Genomic DNA, 21,254 nt, shown 5'->3' with positions numbered 1-21,254 from the left:
AGAAAGACCGTATTTCCGGCGAGCGAAAGCGCGGGTTTGTTCTCTCGCTTTTCCACGAAACGGGGCGAGTGCATGAAAGCGCCGGCTCTCGCTCAAACGGCGAACCGTGAGGGGGGGATGTACGCGAGAAAAAGCAATTGAAGCCGAAAAAGCACCTCTGGATGATCTGCATGCACGACAAACACGGCGAGGAAACCGAAGTTTTCCCTCGCCAGTGTGTCGGACAGAACCAGGCAATCCACAGAAAAAGAAGAAACGCAGCCACGCGAGGCAAGTTCACACGTGGGAAGATAGCGTGTACCCACCCCGTAGAGCTGACCCTCACCACCGCACTCCGACTGCAGACGAAACAAAGTCATCTCTCGATTGCAGGCTTCTGCGAAGATCTTTGGCCTCGAAAACCCCATGCATATATCCAGTAATACGTGTACCTCGAGGCATCGGCCTTTCGTCGCCCCTCCTTGACTAGCACATACACCATTAATATGCATGTATACACATATATATAGATGTATACATTGTATATATCTGCGTATATGCATATATATAGTTATATGAAAACATGTAGGTTTGAAGAAAAGCGGTGAGCCGAAAAAAGGAAACTGCATATAGATACAAGTGTAGATGTCTATATGTATATGACATGAGAATTTGAAAGAATCTTGAAGACGAAATTGATGGGTACGCCTCCTCTCGCCAATGTTTCGCGCGTGCACCACTTAATACTGACGCTCCTTTCCTAGGCAAGAAAACACATTTTGTGTCTCTCCCCTGCGATGTCTCGCTCTTTCGAAAGCCTCATTGATTTTCAGACACACGCTAAACACAACGCAAGGACACCCAAATACACACAACGCAAATACATCCATATATATATATATATATATACATATATATGCTATGGTTGGTTTCTAGACAAGGGCCGTGACAATGCACAAAGAAATGATTTACATTTCTACCTTTGAGAGCTCTCGACTCGCTGCTGTCTGTTTCAGAGACACCCACCTGTCGCGAAAACTCGTCCCTTTCCTCTCTTCACAAAACCGGGAAAAACAGGCGCATGCGATGAGCATGCATGGGTTTTGACGCGCGAATGACCACACAAAAGGCGCACATACGCACGGGCGGCGACATCCACACTCCCGAGACACCCATGCATGCATGCACATATGATACGTTCCCCTGAAGCGATAGATTTATATATGTATATATATACGCACAGATATATATATATATATATATATATATATAGACATATATATGCGGACGGTCGAAACCACGTGCTTTCCTCGCAAGTTTCCTTTATGTCTTGGTTTTATGCTGTTACTACACACAGAGGGAAACTCTCTGGGCGTCCTTCACAAAGAAAAGTGCGAATCACACTGAACCCGCAACTTTTGAAAATCAAAAAGGAAATGCGCGTGCACCCCACTGAGTGCGGCAATCCAAAGAAGCAAGAGAGCGACGGAAGTACGGAGACGAAAACATAAATCTTAACCTGAATGCTGTTACGCCTGCCTGTGCATGCATGCAGAGCGCGTATACTCGTATATGTATATCTATATGTATATATATGTATAGATTCACACAGGTACATCGATATCCATATGCAGTTGTATGATTATATATAAAAGAGCGCAAGGTGAATAAACGTGTGGAAGTCTTTTGAACGTTGTTCTCTGATTCTTTGTCGAGATTCGGCAGCATGCACTTTCGCCCCCGGCCGTTTTTCTTGCAGTAAGCAACGTTTTCCTTCAACGGGAAGCAAAGAAAACACCCTGCTGTCAGACCCAAATCCATTATCGTTAATATAAATAGATAGACCAAGTCGACGAACGATGCGTCGAGCACAGTGTGTGTCTCTCAGATACGCGGAAACGCGGCTTTGAGGGAGACGCGTTTATCACCACGCAAAAAACCAGCATCTCTACATCCCTCTTCTTCCTCTCTTTCTCTCTTCACCACACCAACGCGTCTGCCGACTGCGTCGCCTGTGTCGGGTTCCCGTGCGGTGTTGCGCGCTAGTTCTCCTCATCAGACTCGCCAATCGACACCGCGACGGTCGACGCTCGCGAGAGAGACTGCTCCGCCTGACGCCGAGCTAGAGTCGCCGTCGCCTCCTGCAGCTTTCGCCGAGTCAGAGAACTGATGTAGAACACGGAAGTCTGAAAAAACAAAGGTTTTGCGACAAAAACGCGCATGCGCCCCATAGAATCTCAGCGCTTCCCGAAACCGATCGTCTGCAGTCCCCTCCACGCCCCCAGGGAGACAGAGAAGGAAGACATAGACACGCACGCAAGAGAGAGAAGTGTGCCGAGAATCCTCAAGCATTCATCCGCGTGTGGGTCGCAGGAGAACCCAAAACACCGTCGAGGCGTTTCTGGACTTCTTTCATCCCGTTTGGGTGTCAGCGGACTACCTGCACGCGCACGCGGCTACGCCCCGTCTCTCTCCCTTTTACAGAAAGCCGTACAGGCATGCACATTCCTGCCTGGCGATTTATCTGGTGTGCGCATGCGCGTTCGAGGCTGGCGCGTGTGCGTTTCAGAGCCTCCGCAAGTCTCGTTCGGCGTCTCTCACCGTCGCTGTGGCGAGTCCAAAAAGGCCCAAAAGCGCCTTCTCCCAACTCAAGTGGAGACGCCCTAACGAAAAAAAAACGCATGCACAGATCGCAAAAAAGCAATCAAACCACAAAACGAAGACACGCAGCAAGGGCGCAGAGAAGGACAAACTGGACCAAAGAGACAAGGCTCTTTCGCGGTGGATGACGCATGCAAATGCGGAGTGCACGAGACCCAACAGAACGACGCAAACACACGAAGAGGAAAAACAAAGACATTCTCGAGTCCACGCGGAGCGGACGACTCCCTGCGAGCGCCAAGAGCGCCTCCGCGGCTCTTGACTCGCAGCACGAAATCCTTGTCTTACACAAAAAGAGTCCTAGCTCCGTCTCTGTGCCTGACATATGTCTGTAGGTGTAATGTTCACCTACAAATATAAGCATCGAACTGCCTAACTACCTGCACGCCTATCTATCTTTTCTATCGATTTGAAGGACATACGAGCTTCCATCTCTTTCAGTATTTGCGTTGTCGGTGTATATTTGTATCTCTGTTTGAGGGCGTGAGAGCCCCCGTCTGTCTGCACATACTGCCACGTTTCGAGGATTTGGAACTCCCCGTTCACCACCCCCTACGCGCGCGCGCGGTTTCCGACGTTTCCACAGAAACGCTTTCTCTCTTCACGCTGGTTTTCCGAGACTCGCTCGCTGCCGCGGCGATCCGTTTGTCTCCTCGCCTCACCGAAGTCGACGTTTTCGATGTCTCGAAGCGCCGCGCCGACGCAGTTGAAGACGAAGACAACTGCCAAGAAGAAAAAAGAGATTAAAGTGCAGGAGATGCAGGAGAAGAGACGTAAGAGAAAACAGAAAAAATAAGAGGTAGGGAAAAGGGAATGCGATGCAGAGGAAAAAGACAACTGACAGCAAGTGGAGAAAGCAGAGAGGCCGGAGCAGATGGACGTCCCGGCCTCCAACGAGCACTGATCTTCATGAACAAATCCTAACCCCCCGGAGAAAAAAGGTCGCGAGAGAGAGACACAGAGCAGACGCCACGTTCTGCACTTACGTGGAGTGCTCGAGAAGGAACCCAAAACCAGCTGAGACAAACGGAGAGACGTGAGGCCAAGGAGATAGCTTGTAATCTGCGCAGAAACACACAGAAGATCTCGAGAGTCACTTGCCTCAACAACAGAACGCGAGAAATGTGGCGGTTCTTTGGCTGCCCAAAACGCCGCATATACACTCGGGCACTCAGCCGTCTCCTCTCCACGCCGCAGCTGCCGCAAAAAGATGCAGAGATTCCGCACCAGGGAAACTGCGACACACAGAAAGACTTTCTGGTGCAAGGGGTGCCCACACACACATCCGTGCAGACTCCAAAGCGCATGTTCACAGTCTCCATAAACCCCTCATAAATGTGCAAGCATATGGAAACAGATCGCGCGAGTTCGTGGGAAACCGACTTCCGAACCCCCAACAGAAACTGGTGCGCAGCTACCAGCGGACATCTGGAGATCTGTGTACAGTTTTGAATGGATGCGCGTGGACAAATACGCATATATATATATATATATATATATAAATGGGGGGATCCCTTGCCAGTTACGTGCGCACATCTCATGAGAACGGTTGATTTTTGTTTCGTGTTTCTTACAGAGTACGGAAGAATAGGGGAGAGGCGGATCAAGGCGACGAAGCAGGTTCCTCCGTCTTCGACCGCCAGCTGGAAGGCATAGTAGTGCTCGCTCCCTCGAAACAGTTTCTCGACGTGCGTGGCGCAAACGTGCCGCGAAAGGAGAAAGCAAACGCTTCCCGCAGTCACGAGGGACGTCATGCTACAGCAAAGAGCCAGCGGCACTCCAACTGAAAAAAACACAAAAACGCCGCAGTCTCTCTAACGACACATCCACTGGAATCATCCCTTGTCCCGAGAGAAAAGCGAAAACGCACAGACCGCACAACTCCCTACATATACATATACTTACATATATATATATATATATATACGTATGTATATCTGTGTATGTGTTCATAGAGAAACATGGTCATACAAGAATATATGGACACAAACCTAGATATGCATACACAGAATCACAGACAAAAGGACCAGGCATACACCCGTAAACGCATCAAAAGCGTCTGCTCTGACGGAGGACTTTTTCTTTTGGATCTTCTGCAGAAATCAGTTCGAAGGAACACGAACGAAAAACGTAAAACCGCCTCCACCTACGCGGAGGAAACGAAAAAATCCGATTTGTTTCCAAAAAAACCAATGTTGCACGTCCTGGCATGCGCGCCCGAGGCGAGCCTTGCAGCCGAGAGAGTTGACACCTGCGCATGCAGAGACTTCCAGACTTTCTTTTGCCTTTGCCGGCGATTCGTGGACCCAGCGAACTCACCGAGACAGCCGTAGACGCGAGAAAAAATGAAGCCTCCCGCCACATTCTGCAGACACAACGCCGAGAGGGAAACAAGAACAGGGGAAAACATGGAAGACCGAAAAGAAACCGGAGATACATGCAGAAAAAGGCAAGAAGCAAAACACACACCGTCAGATCTCTGCAGAAATCTAACCCTATTTTTTGCACATGATGAGATCTCATGAAAATGAGGAACAGCCCGCTTTTTATCGCGGCCTGTGCTCGAGAATTAGGCGTGCGTGTGCAACTGTGCGGCTCCCGACACAGTTTCTCCGAGCTTCTTGTTCACCTTCTCGTCTGCCTCTTTCCTCTTTGTCTACACGTCGCCGGCTCTCGTTTCCTGCGCACCCCGCGTTCTTGTCCTTCCGAGTTTCTCTTTTGACGTCGAAAAACGTCCGCGCTTACCAAGGCCTCAGCAGGCATCATGAGGATGACGAGAGCGACGTACATGAGAACGAAGGCGAGGGGACTCCACGGCCCTAGTGCTTGGACCTGGGGAAATCACAGACTTTAAGGAAACGAAATGCGAACGTGACGGCTCCGCACATTTCAGGCGCAACGCAAAACGGACTGGTGTCTCGTTCCAAAAGAACCTTTCCTCACAACCACGTGCCCTGTACCTTCCCGAACAACCCCGCATCTCCTCTCCACGGCTCCAACGTTTTTCCTGCATCTCTTCACCTGCTTGCTTCCTCACCTCCCACTCTGCCGTCCTCAACTCCCTTCTTGTGCCCCAACTTCGTCGCGCCTCTCCCTCTCCCGCTCTCCCTTCCCCTCAATTTTTCTCTCTCTTCATCCCTGCATCGATCGCTGTGTCTCTATCTCTCTTCTTCTCTCCACCTCTTTCAAGCATGACGACGCGCACCTTGGCGAGGAGGCTGTTGACCAGATTTCCGACGGCTTGGAGGTGGGTGACTGCAGAGACAATCAGCACGGCGGCGAGGACGACGGCGACGATTTTCCCGGCGAAGAGAGCTTTGACGAGGAACGCGTCGCTTTGGTCTGGAGAGGCGATCTCGAGAGTCCCGACGCCTCCTCGCGCGAGAACTGCGAGCGTTCCATCTCTGGGAGACAAACTGGAGAGGAGAGGCGTGGAGGAAATCGATTCGCGCGGAGCCAACTCCTCCTGCGTCCTGTCATGCGGAGACAGAGGCGCCTGCCTCGAAGGCGAAGAAGACGCGCGCTTGGCACCAGGCGACCGCGGATTTTCCACGTGCACATGCGTGAGAGAAGGCCGTCGGGTCTTCTCCAGTCCAACGCGGTTTTCTAGGAAGGCGCTCGGACTTGGCGCAGCACTCCGAGGCGACGCAGGGGAAACAACTGCGGGCACGGGGTCAGCAAAAGCGGGAGTCTGTCGCACGGGACTGTCTGGAAAATCTTCCGTCTCCGAAAAGGCACGGTTTGCGAGAGACTTGTCTCCGCGCACACGCTCCACATCATACGCCTCGCGAGTCGCCATGGCCCTCGAGATAGAAACACAAGGAGAAGGAAGGAGAAAGAGAAAGGGAAGGAAAGAGAAAGAGAAGGAAAGAGAGAGAGAAAGAGATAAAGGGGAGAGAAGGAGAAAGAGATAGAGAAAAAGGGAAAGAGAGAGAGAGATAGAGAAAAAGGGAAAGAGAGAGAGAAGGAAAGAGAAAGAGAGAGAGAAAAAGGGAGAGAGAGAGGATCCCCGTGAATTGATTGCAGCACGACGAAAGGCAGCGAAACGTTGGACGAAGGGAAACGGGGAAAACTCGAAACAGGACACGACCGCGTTCCGCTGCGCGTACGATTACAGCTGGGGCGAGCGGTCTACTCTTTGCTCCCGAGAAGAAACGGGGTGCGTCCACAGACGTGCGCGTTTGCGCTGGAAACTGACAACTTTGCGCCTCTGGGACAGCCGCCCAAGAGGCGTTTGTTCAAGGAGACTCTCTCCGCTCTCCACACAGAGAAACTCTCGAGCAGCGCGGTAAGAGAGCGTTGCGGAGCTCCGCCGAGGGAAGCCGCCAACCTTCGTCGGTCCCTGGAAAGTCTGGAAAACTGTGGAAACGCGATGGAGAACACTGCGATCGGATCCGCCTGCGGAGAGAGCACCGCGCGAAGAGCCTGTCACAGCGTGGAAAAACGAAAACGATTTCTCGGGAAAGCCTCCCGCCGCGACGAAAGACACGGATCGGGTTCAGAAACTCGCACATTGCGATACGGGCACACTCTTTGGTACTTTGCGCGGGTTTACGGAGGATTGTGGAAAAGTTTGAATCTTGGGAGCGCCGCGGAATGTGCAGAGGACGTGGAAACGCGTGATGGAGCTCTCCACGCCTCGCCATCAACGTTCGCTGCGGTCCGTTTTCGAGCAGAGCCGCTCCCGAGTCGGAGATACCTTCCAGAACGCCTGGAAAACGTTTTCCGTTTCCTGCGAAAAAAACGCGGAAACCCGCGAGGACGCGATCCTGCCCCCGAGGAAAACCACGCTTTGCTCGACGCGCGTCTTCAAAAGTCGGGAGACAGGCGGCGCGCGAAAGACGACTCTGGGGAGTGTAAGGAAACCGGCCGCCTGGCGTGCTCAGTCTGGACGCGCGAACGGGAAGGTTCGCGGACGGTGACGACGAGAAGACAAAAGGGAAAGTCGCGGCGCGCGCGCGCGTTGGAGTCTCCTCTTTTCTGCCTGGCGTGCAAAGACAGAAAAACGCGACCGGGAGCGGCGCGCGTCCTCGTCTAGAACGCGTTTTCCGCGCCGCGCTGCCACATGCTTTCGGGGCTCGAAAAACGACGCAGCTGTGTCTGGAAAAGAACTGGAACGGAGAAAAACCCCATCGCGCGAGGGAGAGATTCGGAAAGCGGACGCGTTCCTCCACAAATCGAAAACGCTTTCTGACAAAAAGACCGAGAGGAAACGCTCGAAAAGATGCGGCTCCCCTGGAGTCACTCCGGGGAAAATCCGCCGGTGTCTTTTTGCGGAAAGATCCCAAATGGAAGCGCCTTGGCCAGGCGTTTGTGGCTGCAGACTGGAAAACGTCTCGGGAAAGTCCATGTCTTTTTATCCCCGAAACGCGAGGGAATCCACAAGAAGCTCCGCTGCAAACTCTCCGGCTAGGTGCTCGGAGAGCTCTCCAAACGGACGCGCGAAGGCGCGCGCGGCGCGGAAGACGAAATGTCGGTCAGAAAGACAAAAAGTTCTCTTTTTTTTCCAGTGGACAAACAACGCTTTCCAGGAGACTTGGGCACTGAGACGCGCGCGTGCAAGTGCAGACCGGCACGTTGCTCTTTTCTGGAACGTTTTTCCTTCACACGCGAAGTGCGCGTGTGCACGGTTCTTTTGTTTAGGTCCCTTTTCCCGTCGCAGGTCCGAAAACCTCGCCGACGCGCTGAGGGGGAGGCACCGAAAAAACGCGCGAAACGCGCCTGCTTCGGAACAAGACAAAAAGAGAAGAGTTGGTAGGGTAACGCGCCTTTTAACTCGAAGCGAGAATGTACCTTTTCCCCCTCAAAGTTGGCGAGCGTCTCCCCGGCGCCGACAGGCTCGAGACTGCGGGGGCGAACGCGCTGAAACAGATCGGGGTTCGTGCAGAAAAAAGGCTGGAAAAAGACCGAATCAATGTCGCGAGAGTGAACGGCGAAGAAATCTGCGTGGAAAAGAACGCTGCGTAGAGGGGTACACCCCAAAATGAGAGAGGACTGCAGTCTGTCGGGGAAGGCATTCCCGTGTGTTCAAAGTTCTTCCTTAAAAACACGAACGAATCTGTGGCCAACTCGGACGCTCGCGTTCTTTGCGCCTCACAAATAACAGACACGTGCTCGTCGAGTGAAAGGCGGTTTTCACCCGCGCAAGCCTGTTGGGCGCGTGAATCCACAACCTCCTCGGCACACAGTCTCGGACCGGCGAGGGAAGGCAAACACAAAAAACGAGAGAAAAGGCGAAAACGGAGGGAAAGATCCTGGTGCCAAGAAGGAATTGCGTGCAAAAAGACTGACAAAAAATGGAAACCCCTCTGTCAAATGTAGGCATCTCTATCCACATTGTAAGATAAATATACATACCCACAAATATAAATACACATGAATATCTATATGTGCGCCAGGGTATCTTTCTTCTGATCCGCCGGCTTCTCTCTGTGTGTCCCACGTTCACCGGGGTTTGTAAAGGCGCGAGAAGGCGCTCTGCGAACGAAAGAAAGCCGCTGTTGAACACGTTTTTTTGCATGCATTGACAGTCTAACAGTTCGAATCAGAAACCGTCCACGGACCGCAGCATCACAGAGGACACCCTGGTCGCCTCCCGCGCCTACATACCTATCACGTTAACGCTGTGCTGTATAGGTATTCACCCTCATTTAGTCCAATATATACAGAAACAGTCCATACTCATTCATACATACACACACATACATATATGTATATACATATGTATATACATAAATGTATATACATATATATATATATATATATATATATATATGTGGCACCAGTCCAGTCCGTGGAGGCGTGCGGGTCGGTCAGACGCAAAGGGATTGCCTGAGTTTGTGCATCTTGTGCACAGGCCGTGAACTCTGTCCTCTTTTACCGTCTGGATTGCCGGCCGCGCTCCTTCCTCTTCCCTGCCTCGACAAACTTGAGCGCCGCATGTCCCTGCGCCTTGATGTGTTGAAACATTTTGTTTCGGGTCTCAAACACGGCTCCGCAGACCTGGCACGTCCATTCTGCGTCGCCCTTTTTGCCTTCGCTCCCGTTCTCTCCCGCGCCTCTCTTCTCTCTCCCTCCGGGAGCGGCGCGACGCCCCGGCACTTCCGGCGCGTTCCTCTGCGAAGGTGAGGAATGTGTGCTGGGGCCCGAGGCAGTGACCACAAACACTTCCTCCTCTGTCGCTTCCTGAACTCCCAGACAAGCCTCCCGTTTTCCCCGTCTTCGCCTGTCGACGCGCGCTCCGCCCCCGTCCTCGGACGAAGGCGCGTAGACACTCGGAACCCGAGACTCGTCCTCACTCTCCTCGTCCGAGCTGCCTTCGGAACTCTCTGGAGACGAGCTCGCCGTCTCGAGAGCCTTGCCCCGCGACTGGGCAAATCGCAAAAGCATCGCTTCACTCTCGTCTTCGCTCTCTGCGTCGCTTTCGCTCTCCGTCCCGGAATCCGAGCTCCGGTCGGAAGCGGTCACCGTCCTACTCGACCGACCCGCTTGTCTCTCACGCTTCCCTCCGCAATCTTGCTCTGTTTCTTCTTCCGTTTCTTCTTCGCTGTCGTTTCCGTTCTCATCTCTCTCTTCTGTCTCTTCGGCTGCGCGCTTCTTCGCCCTCCTTCGTCTGCCTTTCTTGCGCAGGGGCGTCTCCGTCTCAGCTTCGCCGTTCGGCGCCTCCTCCTCGCTCGCTGCGTCCCGTGCCTCGAGCCTCAGCTGCTTGACGCGCTGCTGGTGCTTCGCAGAGCGCTCGTGCGCCTCGAACTGAGGCTCAGATTTAAACGTCTTCCTGCATGCCTCGCACGCGTAGACGACGGCGGCCTCCTTCGCTCCACCTTTCTTTTTCCCGCCTTCACCTCCACGTGGCTTCAGCTTATCGCCTTGTCCACTCTGAGACTCACGAGGAACAGACCCAGAAGCCCCTCCTCTCTCTCCGCGCCGTCTCTGGTGCTCCTCGTACCACTGCAGAAAGTCTTTCTCACCTTCTGCGTCATCACCTTCTGCGTCACCATCTTCCGCTTCTTCGTCTTCCGCTTCATCTTCTTCCGCTTCTTCGTCTTCCGCTTCATCTTCTTCCGCTTCTTCGTCTTCCTCGTCTTCGTCATCTTCTTCACTGTCTCCTGCAAAGGCGTAACCCTGTCGTTTCCGTTCCCTCCGTTCTTCTTCGAGCTCCGCCCACAATGCTTCCTGCGCTTCTCGATGTTCTCGGCGTTGTTGAGCCAGCAGAGCTTTTTGTCGCGCTTCTTCTTGTTTTTGCCTTTCGCGCGCTCGCATCTTCTCCTCAATCTGAAATCAAACACCACCCCCCACGCACATACACACGCACAAGACCGCTGAAAAGGGACAAAAGAGACACTGCACGAAGACGCGCACAGCCACCTGCGGAGGGGAGATCCACGCGCGCACAGACATTTCCACACGGCCTGCATGGACGCTCCTGCATGCACACGCCTGCATGCCTTGTCTGGCGGCAAGGTGGAGAGAAGGCCGAAAGCAGAGGTCGACGGCAACGCGCGCGCGTGACGTCTCCCCTCAGAAAGGAGATAAACGAAGCTTTGCGCACATCCCCCAGTGGAAGGGGCTTCGACTTGGCGAGAGACTTTCTTCGCCCGTTTCCTAGTTGAACTACCCCTCAACGAGACAGCGACTTCTCGGCTCCTCCCCATCCAGCTGTCTCCGCATGCGCAGAGAAGCATCCCTTTGAGCATGTTTGTCGCAGTGCGACTTGCGCCTCGACACACATCCCGCGCGCGACGCCGCTTCGGATGCTCCCTATCCCTTCGAAACCAGCGACGGAGAATGTCCCGCGCCCTGTCTCTCACCACCTCTTTCGATCGCTGTCGGACTCGCGGGTCGTGCTTCTTGACGGTTGCGACAAGCTTCTGCACGAGTTCGTTGAATTGTTTTTTCTTCGCCCGGCGCAGCTTCTCGTTTTCCTTCTGCAGGAAGCGGCGTTGGGGCCGGGAATCTTGCGCAGAAAGTTTCCACGCGTCCGCGAATGCGAAAGATTTCCACGAAGCAAACGCGGACCAGAAAGCGTAGAACGCCGAGACTTCTGCCCAGGGCGAAGTCGAGGACCCGAAGGCAGGAATCGCCGACACCTGAAAAACCGAAACAAACAAAAGACGACGAAAGGCGACGCAGGAGAGAAAGATTCACAGAGGAGAAAATCCCCGTGCACACGCAGAGCGAAGAAGGGGGCCACGACGGATCCTCGACGAAGGAAAGCAGTAGAGAGGCAGAAACACCAGGAGAGTCAAGATCGCAAAAAGGTGACCAGAGAGGGGCGGGGACGACGAGGGGATGACCCATCAACCGATTGAAAGTGTACATGCAGCTGCGGATGACTTCCTCGCGTTCAATGCCTTTTCTTTACTGGAGCACCCTCTTTCTCCATTTCCCCCCTTTCTGCGTGCATCCCTCATTCGGTGAATCTTCCTTCCTACGGATGCCTCCCGGCATCCACGTTTCCCCCTTGTGCGTCTCCCGCGGTGCTCCATTTCCTCGCTGCTTTACCGCTTTTTCAACCGACTGCGCCTTTCGCTCTGCTCTCCGCGTTCCCGCGCGTCGGCGGCCAGCCTCGTTTCGAGAGACGCGCCTCGTCATTTGCGCGCGAATCCAAAGGAGCATCCGGCCCTCAAAATATCCGATTCGGTCCGCTCTACGCGACCTTCGAACGTCAAGCAGAACACCTGTCCTTTTCTCCTTCTCTTTTCGCCTTCCACTGTCGCTCTTTTCTCTTTCCGTCTCTCCCCACTTTGCTGTTTCTTCTCTCCCCACTTCGCTGTTTCTTCTCTCCCCACTTTGCTGTTTCTTCTCTGTCTCCTCGTCGTGCTTCGCTTCCGTACCCGTTCGAGCGTCGCAGCGTCCGCCCCGTTCGCGCGCAGCTCAGCTTCTTCTTCCTTCGCCAGCGTCGCGAAAACGTCTCCGTAGACTCGCCAGAAACTGTCGCTGTCCTTGTCGTCGAAACTCGAGTAGCAGCAGGACGAGAAGTACGCCCACAAATTCACCGACGTGCCTGTCGACGAACCTGCGGCCTCTTCCGGGGCGCCCACCCGCCCGAGAATCTGTTCTCGGTGCGCGTCATACCACGCTCGCTCCTAGAAAGTCAAAGCACGAAAAAAACAGAGCGAAACAGACGGAAACAAACCATCGGCACCCGTGCTCGCGCTCCCCAAGACACGCCGCCTCGAGCGGATCCACGTCCTTTCCTCGCATCCTCCTACACATACAAGTGCAAGTGCTGTCACATACATATGTATATGTATATATATATATATATATATATATGTATATATATATATATATATGTACGTACATACAACTACACACACATATATATGTATATATATGTATATATATATGTATATATATGTATATATATATGTATATATATGTATATATTTATAGGTAAGTATTGTGATGTGCTGATTAGTAGACCGCAAGATCGCGGAAACCGCGCGAGAGTTTGAGATGTCTCTCTGCGAATGTGGACAGACACCTTTTTCACAAAACTGCTGTCCGTGGCGCTGTGTCAGGTGGGAGGGAAGACCGAGCACGAGAAGAAAGCGACGAAAAAAGACAAGAATTCTCACCTGCGGGTCGCTTAGGCACTCGTAGGCTTCCTGGAGTTGCTGGAAGAAGCGCGTCGCTTCCTCGACGCGGTGAGCATTTTTGTCGGGGTGGTGAATCAGCGCTTGGCGCCGAAAGGCCTTCTTGATCTCGTCCAGAGAACTGGTCCGATCCACTTGCAGCAACTCGTAGTAGCAGACGGCTTTCCGCGCACCGCCATCGCCCGCCATGTTCGGTGGGGTGTACGGACACTTTGACGGCGCGCCTGAGCGTTACTGTAGCTCGAGTAGCTCCCGCACAACAGGGCGGCGTCCCAAACACCCGGACCGTGTTGGCGAGGTGAACGAATCGCGTTTTGTGAATACCCTCGGGGATCTGCGCAGCGGCCGAGAAGATGCGACTTCGTTAGAGGAAGTCGACAAAAACGGACGCAGAAAGCGACGGGCCGTTGCCGCTCGAAATCGATTTCGAGAGAAAACGGAAGGTCGTGCGCGTCTCGAGGAAGCGCGAGACCTCCAAAATGCGACCTCGGATATGCATGCGAGAAATCAGCGAGGCAGAGAGAGGCAGACTGAGGGAGAGATTCCATTAAAGAGAGTGAGGAGGAGGATGAGAAGAATACGGAGAGAATATGGAGAGAAAAGACGGAGGCAGCTAGGGAAAGAGAAAGCGAGAAGGAGGTAGAAGAAAGGGATAAGAGGAAGGGTAGAGACTGAGAAGGAAGAGAAGGAGACAAGGAGAAAAGGGGATGGAGAGAGGAAAAAAAGAGTGAAAGTGAATCGCGGCGGAGACACCAAAGCCCAGAGAGAGATGAGATGGAGCCGAGTGAGATAGCCGGAGGTGAGAAAAGAGACGTTCTAGGAAGGCCGAGAGGAAACGAGGAAGGAGAAGACTTGGGACGAGAACTTTGGAGAAGAAACGGGGTCGTCTTTTTTGTCTCTCTCCTTTTCTCTGGGGACTCGCAGTTCGCGTCTCCCGGCTCTCTCTAAGGAAGCAGAAGTCCCCGAGGGACAGAGAAACGACGAAGTTACGACGGTTTCGCGACAACCCGCATCATCGTTCTTTTCCTCTCGCATTCCCTTTTCTCTTCTCCTTCCCCAGCTGGTCAAAGGTTTTCCCTTTTCCCCTGCACGAGGCGGGCGCATCCTCTGTTCTCCCTCGGTACTTCCAGAAACGTTACTTACCACATGCGCAGGTATGATGACACCCTCACAAACAATTGGAAACGCCGCCTTCAAGAGAAGAGATGGAGAACTCAAAGAAATGCGGGGACGGGTGTTGACCTCGTTTTTTTCCTGTGTCGCCGTGGTCCCAGCTCTGGAGTTTTTCGCACAAGCTTTTCTGCGCAAATTCGCTGAGACGACCTTGCCGCCGATGTGTGTCGCTTGATTTCTCTCACGCCCTTCCTTTGTATCCTTTTAATCTCTCCCAGGAGAGGAAAAGACTCTGCCGTGACTGCGTCTCTCCTTGCCTCGTTTTTCCCGCTTGTTCTCTCTCTTGTTCGTCTTCGTTTTCTCTCTTTTTCCTCGCCATCCCCCGAACCTTTTCGAAGGCATTCTTTGCGGCTCTTCGCCCCCCTCTCTCGTAGGACCGTGGCAGGTTTTGCTCCGGGCCTATCCGCTCAACGAAGAGAAAGCGACACAAAATCGTCCTTAAAAACGCTTCGAAGACGACAATCTTTCATCCTTCAAGAGACTCCTACAGTCACCGAGTGAGCCCTCTCTTCTTTCTCTGCAGCCGCCGAACTCGCGAAATTCCCGGGCTAGCTGAAGCCAGTGTCTCGCCTTCTGCGGTCTCCACTCATCGATGCTCGCCACAGCTGTGTCGAGACTGAACGTTGTGTCTAGCCGATTCCGCGGAGTGAGATACAGGAATGCTATCCCCCCGTGATTTCTTCTCTTTCCCAGTTTCTCTCCTTTGCTTGGAGATAGTCAACTGCAAAACGGCGAAATGAGAGAAACCTCCTCCCTTTCATCGTCCACGCGAGTCGGTCCCTCGTCAGTCTCCGTTCTACCGTCGAGCTCGGTACACATATCTTTTTTCGACTTCGAGGGGAAGATGTGCGCAGGAAAAGTGAAATGCTTCCGAGAACACATGGCAACAGAGTCCACCACTGTGGCACAGGAACCGAAATACGACGCTCTTTCTCAAGAGACGAGAAAGACGAAACAGCGGGGATCCCACGAACCTACACATATATTCGCGGAAATCTCAAGAAAGAACGTCAAAGACACAAATGTGTCCAGAGATAAATGCGCGAATACCTGTTTATCCAAAAGTTTTGCGCCTAGAGTTCGTAAACGTTAGAGGCATCGCTCCTCAACGCTGAAAAGGTTCTTCCGCTAAGGGGGAGAGCGTGGGACCGCGGAGACACCCGAGTCTTTCTTTTCGAGCAAGGATAGAAAAGGTACAAATCGAAGGATTAGAAAGGAAACAAACGCGCTCTTTCTCGGGCCTTGTTCGTCTCTCTTTTCGCTGCGAATAACGCGTCTTGTTCACGCCGCTCGAACCTGTATGTACACCCCCCGCGAGAAAAAGGGCTTTTTGCCACGCACTTCTTTCTCGCGTTTCTGCCATCTCTCTTCGAGAAAACGTTTCCCGACGTCCCTGTTCCTGCGCACGCGGGCGTTTCTCTTGCATGTTTCGAAAAACTCCCGTCCCTCTCTTTTGCCAAACAGAAGAAATTGCTGAAAACAAAATCGGGCCTCGCCCATCTTGGTTGTTGCCCGGGGTGTTCGCCCCCCTCGAGTCGCGAGAAGGGGGTGTAGAAAGCGCGCTTTTCCTTGCTTTCCTCTGAATTCATAAACCTGAAGAACGCGCCAGCCGCCTCTCAATTCAGCTGGTCTCAAATTCCTCTCTCCTCGTGTTCTCGTGCATCCCACCTCTTTTCTCCAAACGCTCGCCTGCTGGGGAGTGTGTCCGTCCAAGACAGAGGCTGTTCTGCCAGGCAGTCAACGCCGCAGAGGAAGCGTCTGTTGAGAGGAGGAAGAAAAAGCGGAGAGAATCCCGCGAGAAAACTCTTCTCAGACTCTCTCCAGAGACCCACGATTTCCTCTCTTCTCGGCCCTTCGAGCTCCTTCGTCTTGCGATTCATTTCTCTCCCTTTCGTCTCGCCCCCTGCGGTCGCCAGAGGCGCACCCACAACGGATCGTTCCACGACGGTGCGTCGTCAGCTGCCTCGGAGACTCGTGTCTTTTCTTCTTTCCCAGGTTTCTTCCCGAAAAAAAGACGCGACAAAGAGAAAAAGCGAAACACCCGATGTGTCGTCTCGTCTTCTCACATCGCTTCCGAGTCTTCTTGCGAGTCTGCCTGTTCCTAGTTGTGTCTTCCTTCCCTTCTCCGCGTTCCTTCTTCTTTTTCTCTTCCTCATTTCTCTCGCGTCGTCTTGTGTAGCTTCTTCGCGCTCCTCGCGTGGCGATGCGCCTTGAATGCCCCACCGCGCGTTTGAAGAAACAGGCGTCGAAAGGAGACGAAAGAGGTCGAGGCAGCGCGGGGAAGAGGCGAGCAAAAGCCGTGCCTCCTCGTCTCCTTTCGACGCCTGTTCCTTCAAGGCGCGAAGTTGCATGTTGTGCGTGTTGTGGAATAGCACTACCTATAATAATCAAGAGGATGCCTCGCGTGTGCGCGTCGCCTGTGCCTCGTGCCCGAGATACCGCTTCGGTTAACTCTCGGAAGCGCGGACGGGCTGGGAGAGACTGCAAAGCGACGCGAGCCAAAACCGCGAACGCAGTCTCACGGCGAACGCACCAACCTGTGCGACTGAGAGAGAAGATCAAAACTGAAGGAACAGGAGGGAGAACAAGGACGTCGTGACGCCTCGCCATAGAAGCGTCGAGGCGAGCAGGAAGACCAGAAGACACTGGAGACCGGAGACGCGCGAGGAGCACAGAAAGGAAGACAAGAGAAAGAGCGAGAAGGAAGAGAAGAGAAAGCGCGAGAAGAGAAAAGAGAGAAGAGAAACGAGAGTTTGTTAACGAGAGCTTTGCGACGGCGTGCAGGGAAGGATCCTCTTCGGAAAACTTGTCTCTCGTGAAAAGAAACTTTTTTCCCGAAAGAAGGAGTTGAAAGTCTGTGTGTTGAAGGCGCGAAACAGAGGCCAGCAAACAAAGAGAGAGATGCGAGATTGAGAACGACCCGGCGCGGACGACTCACGAACGTTTTGAAGAGAAAACAAAAACGCGCGAACCCAATGTGTCAAAAAGGATTAAAAAACGTAAGGAGCGGCTGACGGGATACACGCGTGAGCTCGCGAAAGCGTCTCTCTCCCCTTGATCTGGAAACGGTTCTCCTCTCCCTTTCGCTCTTCTTTCCCGTTCTCTTTCCGTTGCCTCCCTCTGTCCTGTTCTTTCTCTCCCGTGCTCCCGACTCCCACCCCAAGTGTCCCGATCCCTCCTCTCTGCATCCGAATTCTTATTCTTTGCATTCGCCTTCTTCTTCTTCGTCGAGGCCAGCATCCCGGTAGTCTCGCGTCTCTCTGTGTCTTTGTTCGTCTTCATTTCGCACTTCTCTGACTCCTGGCGCATCCATGCATTCCCTGTCGAGGCGCCTCTTTGCACTCTTCAAAAGCTTTTTTCTCTCCCTCTGAGCGCGTTGTTGTTCATCCCAAATGAACTTTTTGTCCTCGGCAGAAATCCTGCAAAACCAAGAGGGACAAGAGAGACTGCAGCAAGTTCATCCTGGAGACACACACACGGTCCCGCTAGGCACGTCTCACAGTGCAAACGCCGATGCATGCACATGTGAGTTTGTCACCTTCTCTTCAACTCCTAATAGATTTGCATATACAAATAAAAACCACTACATGCAGCCACGGTTCTATACATATATATATATATATATATTTATACAAACAGTTATATACACATTTGTATATTTTTATGTGACTGTTTACGAAAGGTGTTTTCGCCTTCGTGGTTTCCCCCCGCTCGCAGCTCTTCTGCCTTCTCTCTTCTCTCGGTCTTCGTCACCGATTCGGCCGCTGACCGCGGCCTTCCGCTCGCTTTCCCTCTTTTCTCGTGTTTGCTCGTTTTTGGTGTTCTGTTGTTTCACCGCACCGATTTTGGAGGAGACGCAAAAAGACGCCGCCTGGGCTTTTCCGACGCCCGCAAGGCAGGCTCTGACCGCCGGCGCTCTCCACGGCCTGCAAAAAAAGGCAAAAGACAATAGACCCGAGAAAAAGGAGGTAACACGCCCCGTTTCAAGAAGAGGACGAACTTGCACGACAAACACCTACGAAAGGAGACGGCGCAGACACGGCGATCCGCGAGCGCTCCGTGGCGCATCAGAGACGAACCGACCGTCTTCTGAAGTCCCTTCGGTTTCACGAGACACCGAAATCGGCGCGGATGCATGCGATTCCACGCCACCCCCCCCCTGTGCTGGAAAAGAGCAGTCAGAAAACGGTCTGCTAAGACAGCGCACTGGCGACCAACTTTTAAAACTTGGGTGTGGAGATGTGATGCCGACTGACGAAGGCGGCGGGAGAAGCGCCGACGACGGAACGAGACGGCCTGCCTGTCTGCTCTCTCGGCTTCGAGGCGCATACGCAAAAGCCGAGACAAGGTCGGCGAAGACAAGCCCACCCGCTCGCGGCCGAGAAGAAACTGCGAAGAAGGGAGACGAACGCCCAGAAGGCGACGCCAGAGACGGGGGAGACACCGAAACCCCGGAAAGAGAAGGCGAGAAAAACGAGGAGCACAGATGGTCCGCGAGACGAACGCAGCGGGGTCGGTGACGAAAGCTGTTTGGCGGGTGTCTGCTCGCCCGTTTCTTGAGTCTGAAAACCCCCACAGAGAGAGAGAGAGAGACGCGCGCGCGACAGCGCTCCGTCCCCAGACGACGCTGCGCGTTTGATTAAACCGAACTCACGAGAGTTTCTTCGAGAATCTCCATGCACTCTTCGCGCCCGCGCCGATGAATCACTCGCTCGAAGAGCGCGAAGTTGCGCTCGCCGAGTTTCGCGAGAATGCACACGAGCGCGTCGATTTCCTCCGGACTCGTCAGGATCTTGACCGTGTCCAGCACATCTTTCCGGAGTTCTTCTTCTCGCTCCTCTCCCGAAACGGCCAGCGCCTGTCCCTTCACGGTCTCCCCGCGTCTGCGCTTGCGAGCGGCCGGAGAGAAGTCGCCGGAGTTGGGCGCGCGCCGGCGTCTCTCGGAAGAGAAAGCGCCTCGCCGCGCCTTGGAGACTCCAGCAGCCGATACAGAAGAAGAGACTCCGGGGGCAAACGCAGCAGACTCAGGCAGAGGGAGAGAGAGAGACGCGCTGTCTCCCTCGCTGCGCTCGCGAAGAACCACGCGCCGCACGAACGGACTTTGAGAGTCAGATGAGACCAGATTCGAGGCAGCCTGAGAAGAAGCGCGAGAAGAGAGCGAAGCAAAGTAGGAAGAGGCGTCTTCGCCGTGCTCTTCTTGAACTTCTTTTGCGACTGGAGGCTGACGCGCTCGCAGAGCCGCCGCAGTCGGCACGCCTCCGCCTCGTCCTTCTCTTGCTTCTCTTTCTTTTTCTTCTCTTGCGCGTTTCTTGAGTCCGGAGTTATCTCCCCGGCTGAGTTTCGCCCTGAGGCCAGGAGGACGAAATGCGCACGAGGAAGAAGCGGCGCGCTGAGAATCAGACGAGACAGAAGCGGAACACGCTGAAGAGGAGTGGGATGTTGCGTTGTGGGGGATTTGCCGCGGTTTCCGCGGTGCGGCTCTTCCTTCGAGGCCTTGCAATTCCTCCAGTTGAGACCACCAACCTGAGGCGACCGAGCTCGCCGGAGCGGAGGCGGCGCCGCAGGCTCTCGGTGAGAAGGGAACGGGCGTCATCATGCGAAAACTTTGTCGAATGGAGAGGAGAGAAGCAGGAAAATAGGCTGTAAACAGGCTTTCACGTTCACAACAAGCACTGAGTGCGAAAGAATAAGCGAACGAAAAAACGGAGGGGGGAGAAGAGGGATACTGAGCTGAAGAAAAAGGAGGAAAAGGAGCAGAACAAAAAGAAGGAAAAGGAGAACGAGGAGGAGGGAAGTCCAGGCGACAGGGCGAAGGAACATGTTTTTCTGCCTTGAATCCCCGTGGAAATTCGGAAAAGGAGCAGAACAAAAAGAAGGAAAAGGAGAACGAGGAGGAGGGAAGGCCAGGCGACAGGGCGAAGGAACATGTTTTTCTGCCTTGAATCCCCGTGGAAATTCGGATTCAAGAAACTCCTCAGTTTGATTCGACGGACGACGAAAACGATCTTCTGAGATCTCAGCCGAGAGAAAAAGATCGCGAAGAGTGGATTCGGCGCTGTGTCCCTGGAGCCCCAACACACATCGTCCCAAACACCGATTGAAAGACAAAATCGACCTCCAGCGTCTCCTTCTCTCTGGTTCTTCCTCTCCCCCTTTCTCTTCCTTTCTTTTTCTCTCTTTTTCTTTCTTGTTCTTCTTTCCTTCCGGTGCCTGTCTTTTCGCACTCTTCCGTGTGCGTCGGGCGTTTTGTCTCGTGCGTCTTCCGCACGCTCGGGGGTTTTCGAGCGTTGGGCAAGCTGCTTGCATGCGGTTTGCGAACTCCCCGGGCCGCTTTGGAAGCTCTTCGAGACTTCTGCGGTCTCTCTTTCCCGGACACAGCCTCACTTTTCGCCCCTTTAAAAACCTCGCGAGTTCCGAGCTGTTGATCGCGGGATTTCGTGCGTTTTTGCTCCGCCCGAGAGCGCTGAAAGTCTTTTTTTATGCTCTGGTTCGCGAGAGAGAATGGAGCGCGCGCGTGCCCGAACTTCGAGAGCATGAGGGTGGCGAGACCTACGGCCCTCGGAGAAGACTCGATTTTTTTCGCAAGGGAAGCACAGATGCTGTCCTTCCTCGTTCCTCTCTGTTTGTCGCGAAAGAAGCGCGGGGAGACTTGCCGAGCTCGTCGCCTTTCGAAGTCTCCGGACTCGCCCAGGTGTCTGTACACCGGCACTGCAACGGGCGCGGGCTGAATTCCTGCTCTGGCAGGCTGCCTCCCCAGATTTCGCGTTTCTGCAACACGAGCGACGTTCGGTCCAAACCGTCGCGTTTTTTTTGTCTCCAGGGCAACAGATCCTGGAGACACCC

The 21,254-nt window shown here is 53.7% G+C and overlaps 3 protein-coding genes across 3 annotated transcripts; all 3 read right to left on the bottom strand.

Annotated features, from left to right (window-relative positions):
• Positions 1 to 2,021: 2,021 nt before the first annotated feature.
• Positions 2,022 to 6,439, bottom strand: NCLIV_012810 (hypothetical protein; the record flags this gene model as incomplete). Its single annotated transcript, XM_003881471.1, has 8 exons — positions 2,022 to 2,165; positions 2,581 to 2,642; positions 3,303 to 3,362; positions 3,627 to 3,702; positions 4,215 to 4,423; positions 4,960 to 5,005; positions 5,386 to 5,472; positions 5,846 to 6,439. The coding sequence occupies 8 exons, from the start codon at positions 6,437 to 6,439 to the stop codon at positions 2,022 to 2,024; spliced, it is 1,278 nt and encodes a 425-aa protein (XP_003881520.1).
• Positions 6,440 to 9,516: 3,077 nt separating this feature from the next.
• Positions 9,517 to 13,427, bottom strand: NCLIV_012800 (F14N23.23, related; the record flags this gene model as incomplete). Its single annotated transcript, XM_003881470.1, has 4 exons — positions 9,517 to 10,911; positions 11,448 to 11,726; positions 12,474 to 12,725; positions 13,221 to 13,427. 4 exons carry the CDS (start codon positions 13,425 to 13,427, stop codon positions 9,517 to 9,519), a joined length of 2,133 nt encoding a protein of 710 aa, XP_003881519.1.
• A 4,180-nt stretch (positions 13,428 to 17,607) lies between these two features.
• On the bottom strand, positions 17,608 to 20,007 carry NCLIV_012790 (conserved hypothetical protein; the record flags this gene model as incomplete). The annotated part of the gene is made up of 3 exons (XM_003881469.1): positions 17,608 to 17,830; positions 18,252 to 18,337; positions 19,066 to 20,007. The coding sequence occupies 3 exons, from the start codon at positions 20,005 to 20,007 to the stop codon at positions 17,608 to 17,610; spliced, it is 1,251 nt and encodes a 416-aa protein (XP_003881518.1).
• Between the last annotated feature and the right edge of the window lie 1,247 nt (positions 20,008 to 21,254).

The sequence above is a fragment of the Neospora caninum genome, chromosome V (assembly GCF_000208865.1).
Source record: "Neospora caninum Liverpool complete genome, chromosome V".
NCBI lineage: Eukaryota > Apicomplexa > Conoidasida > Eucoccidiorida > Sarcocystidae > Neospora > Neospora caninum.
The sequence above is the reverse complement of the archived record's forward strand: the minus strand, read 5'-3'. Positions and strand labels throughout refer to the sequence as shown.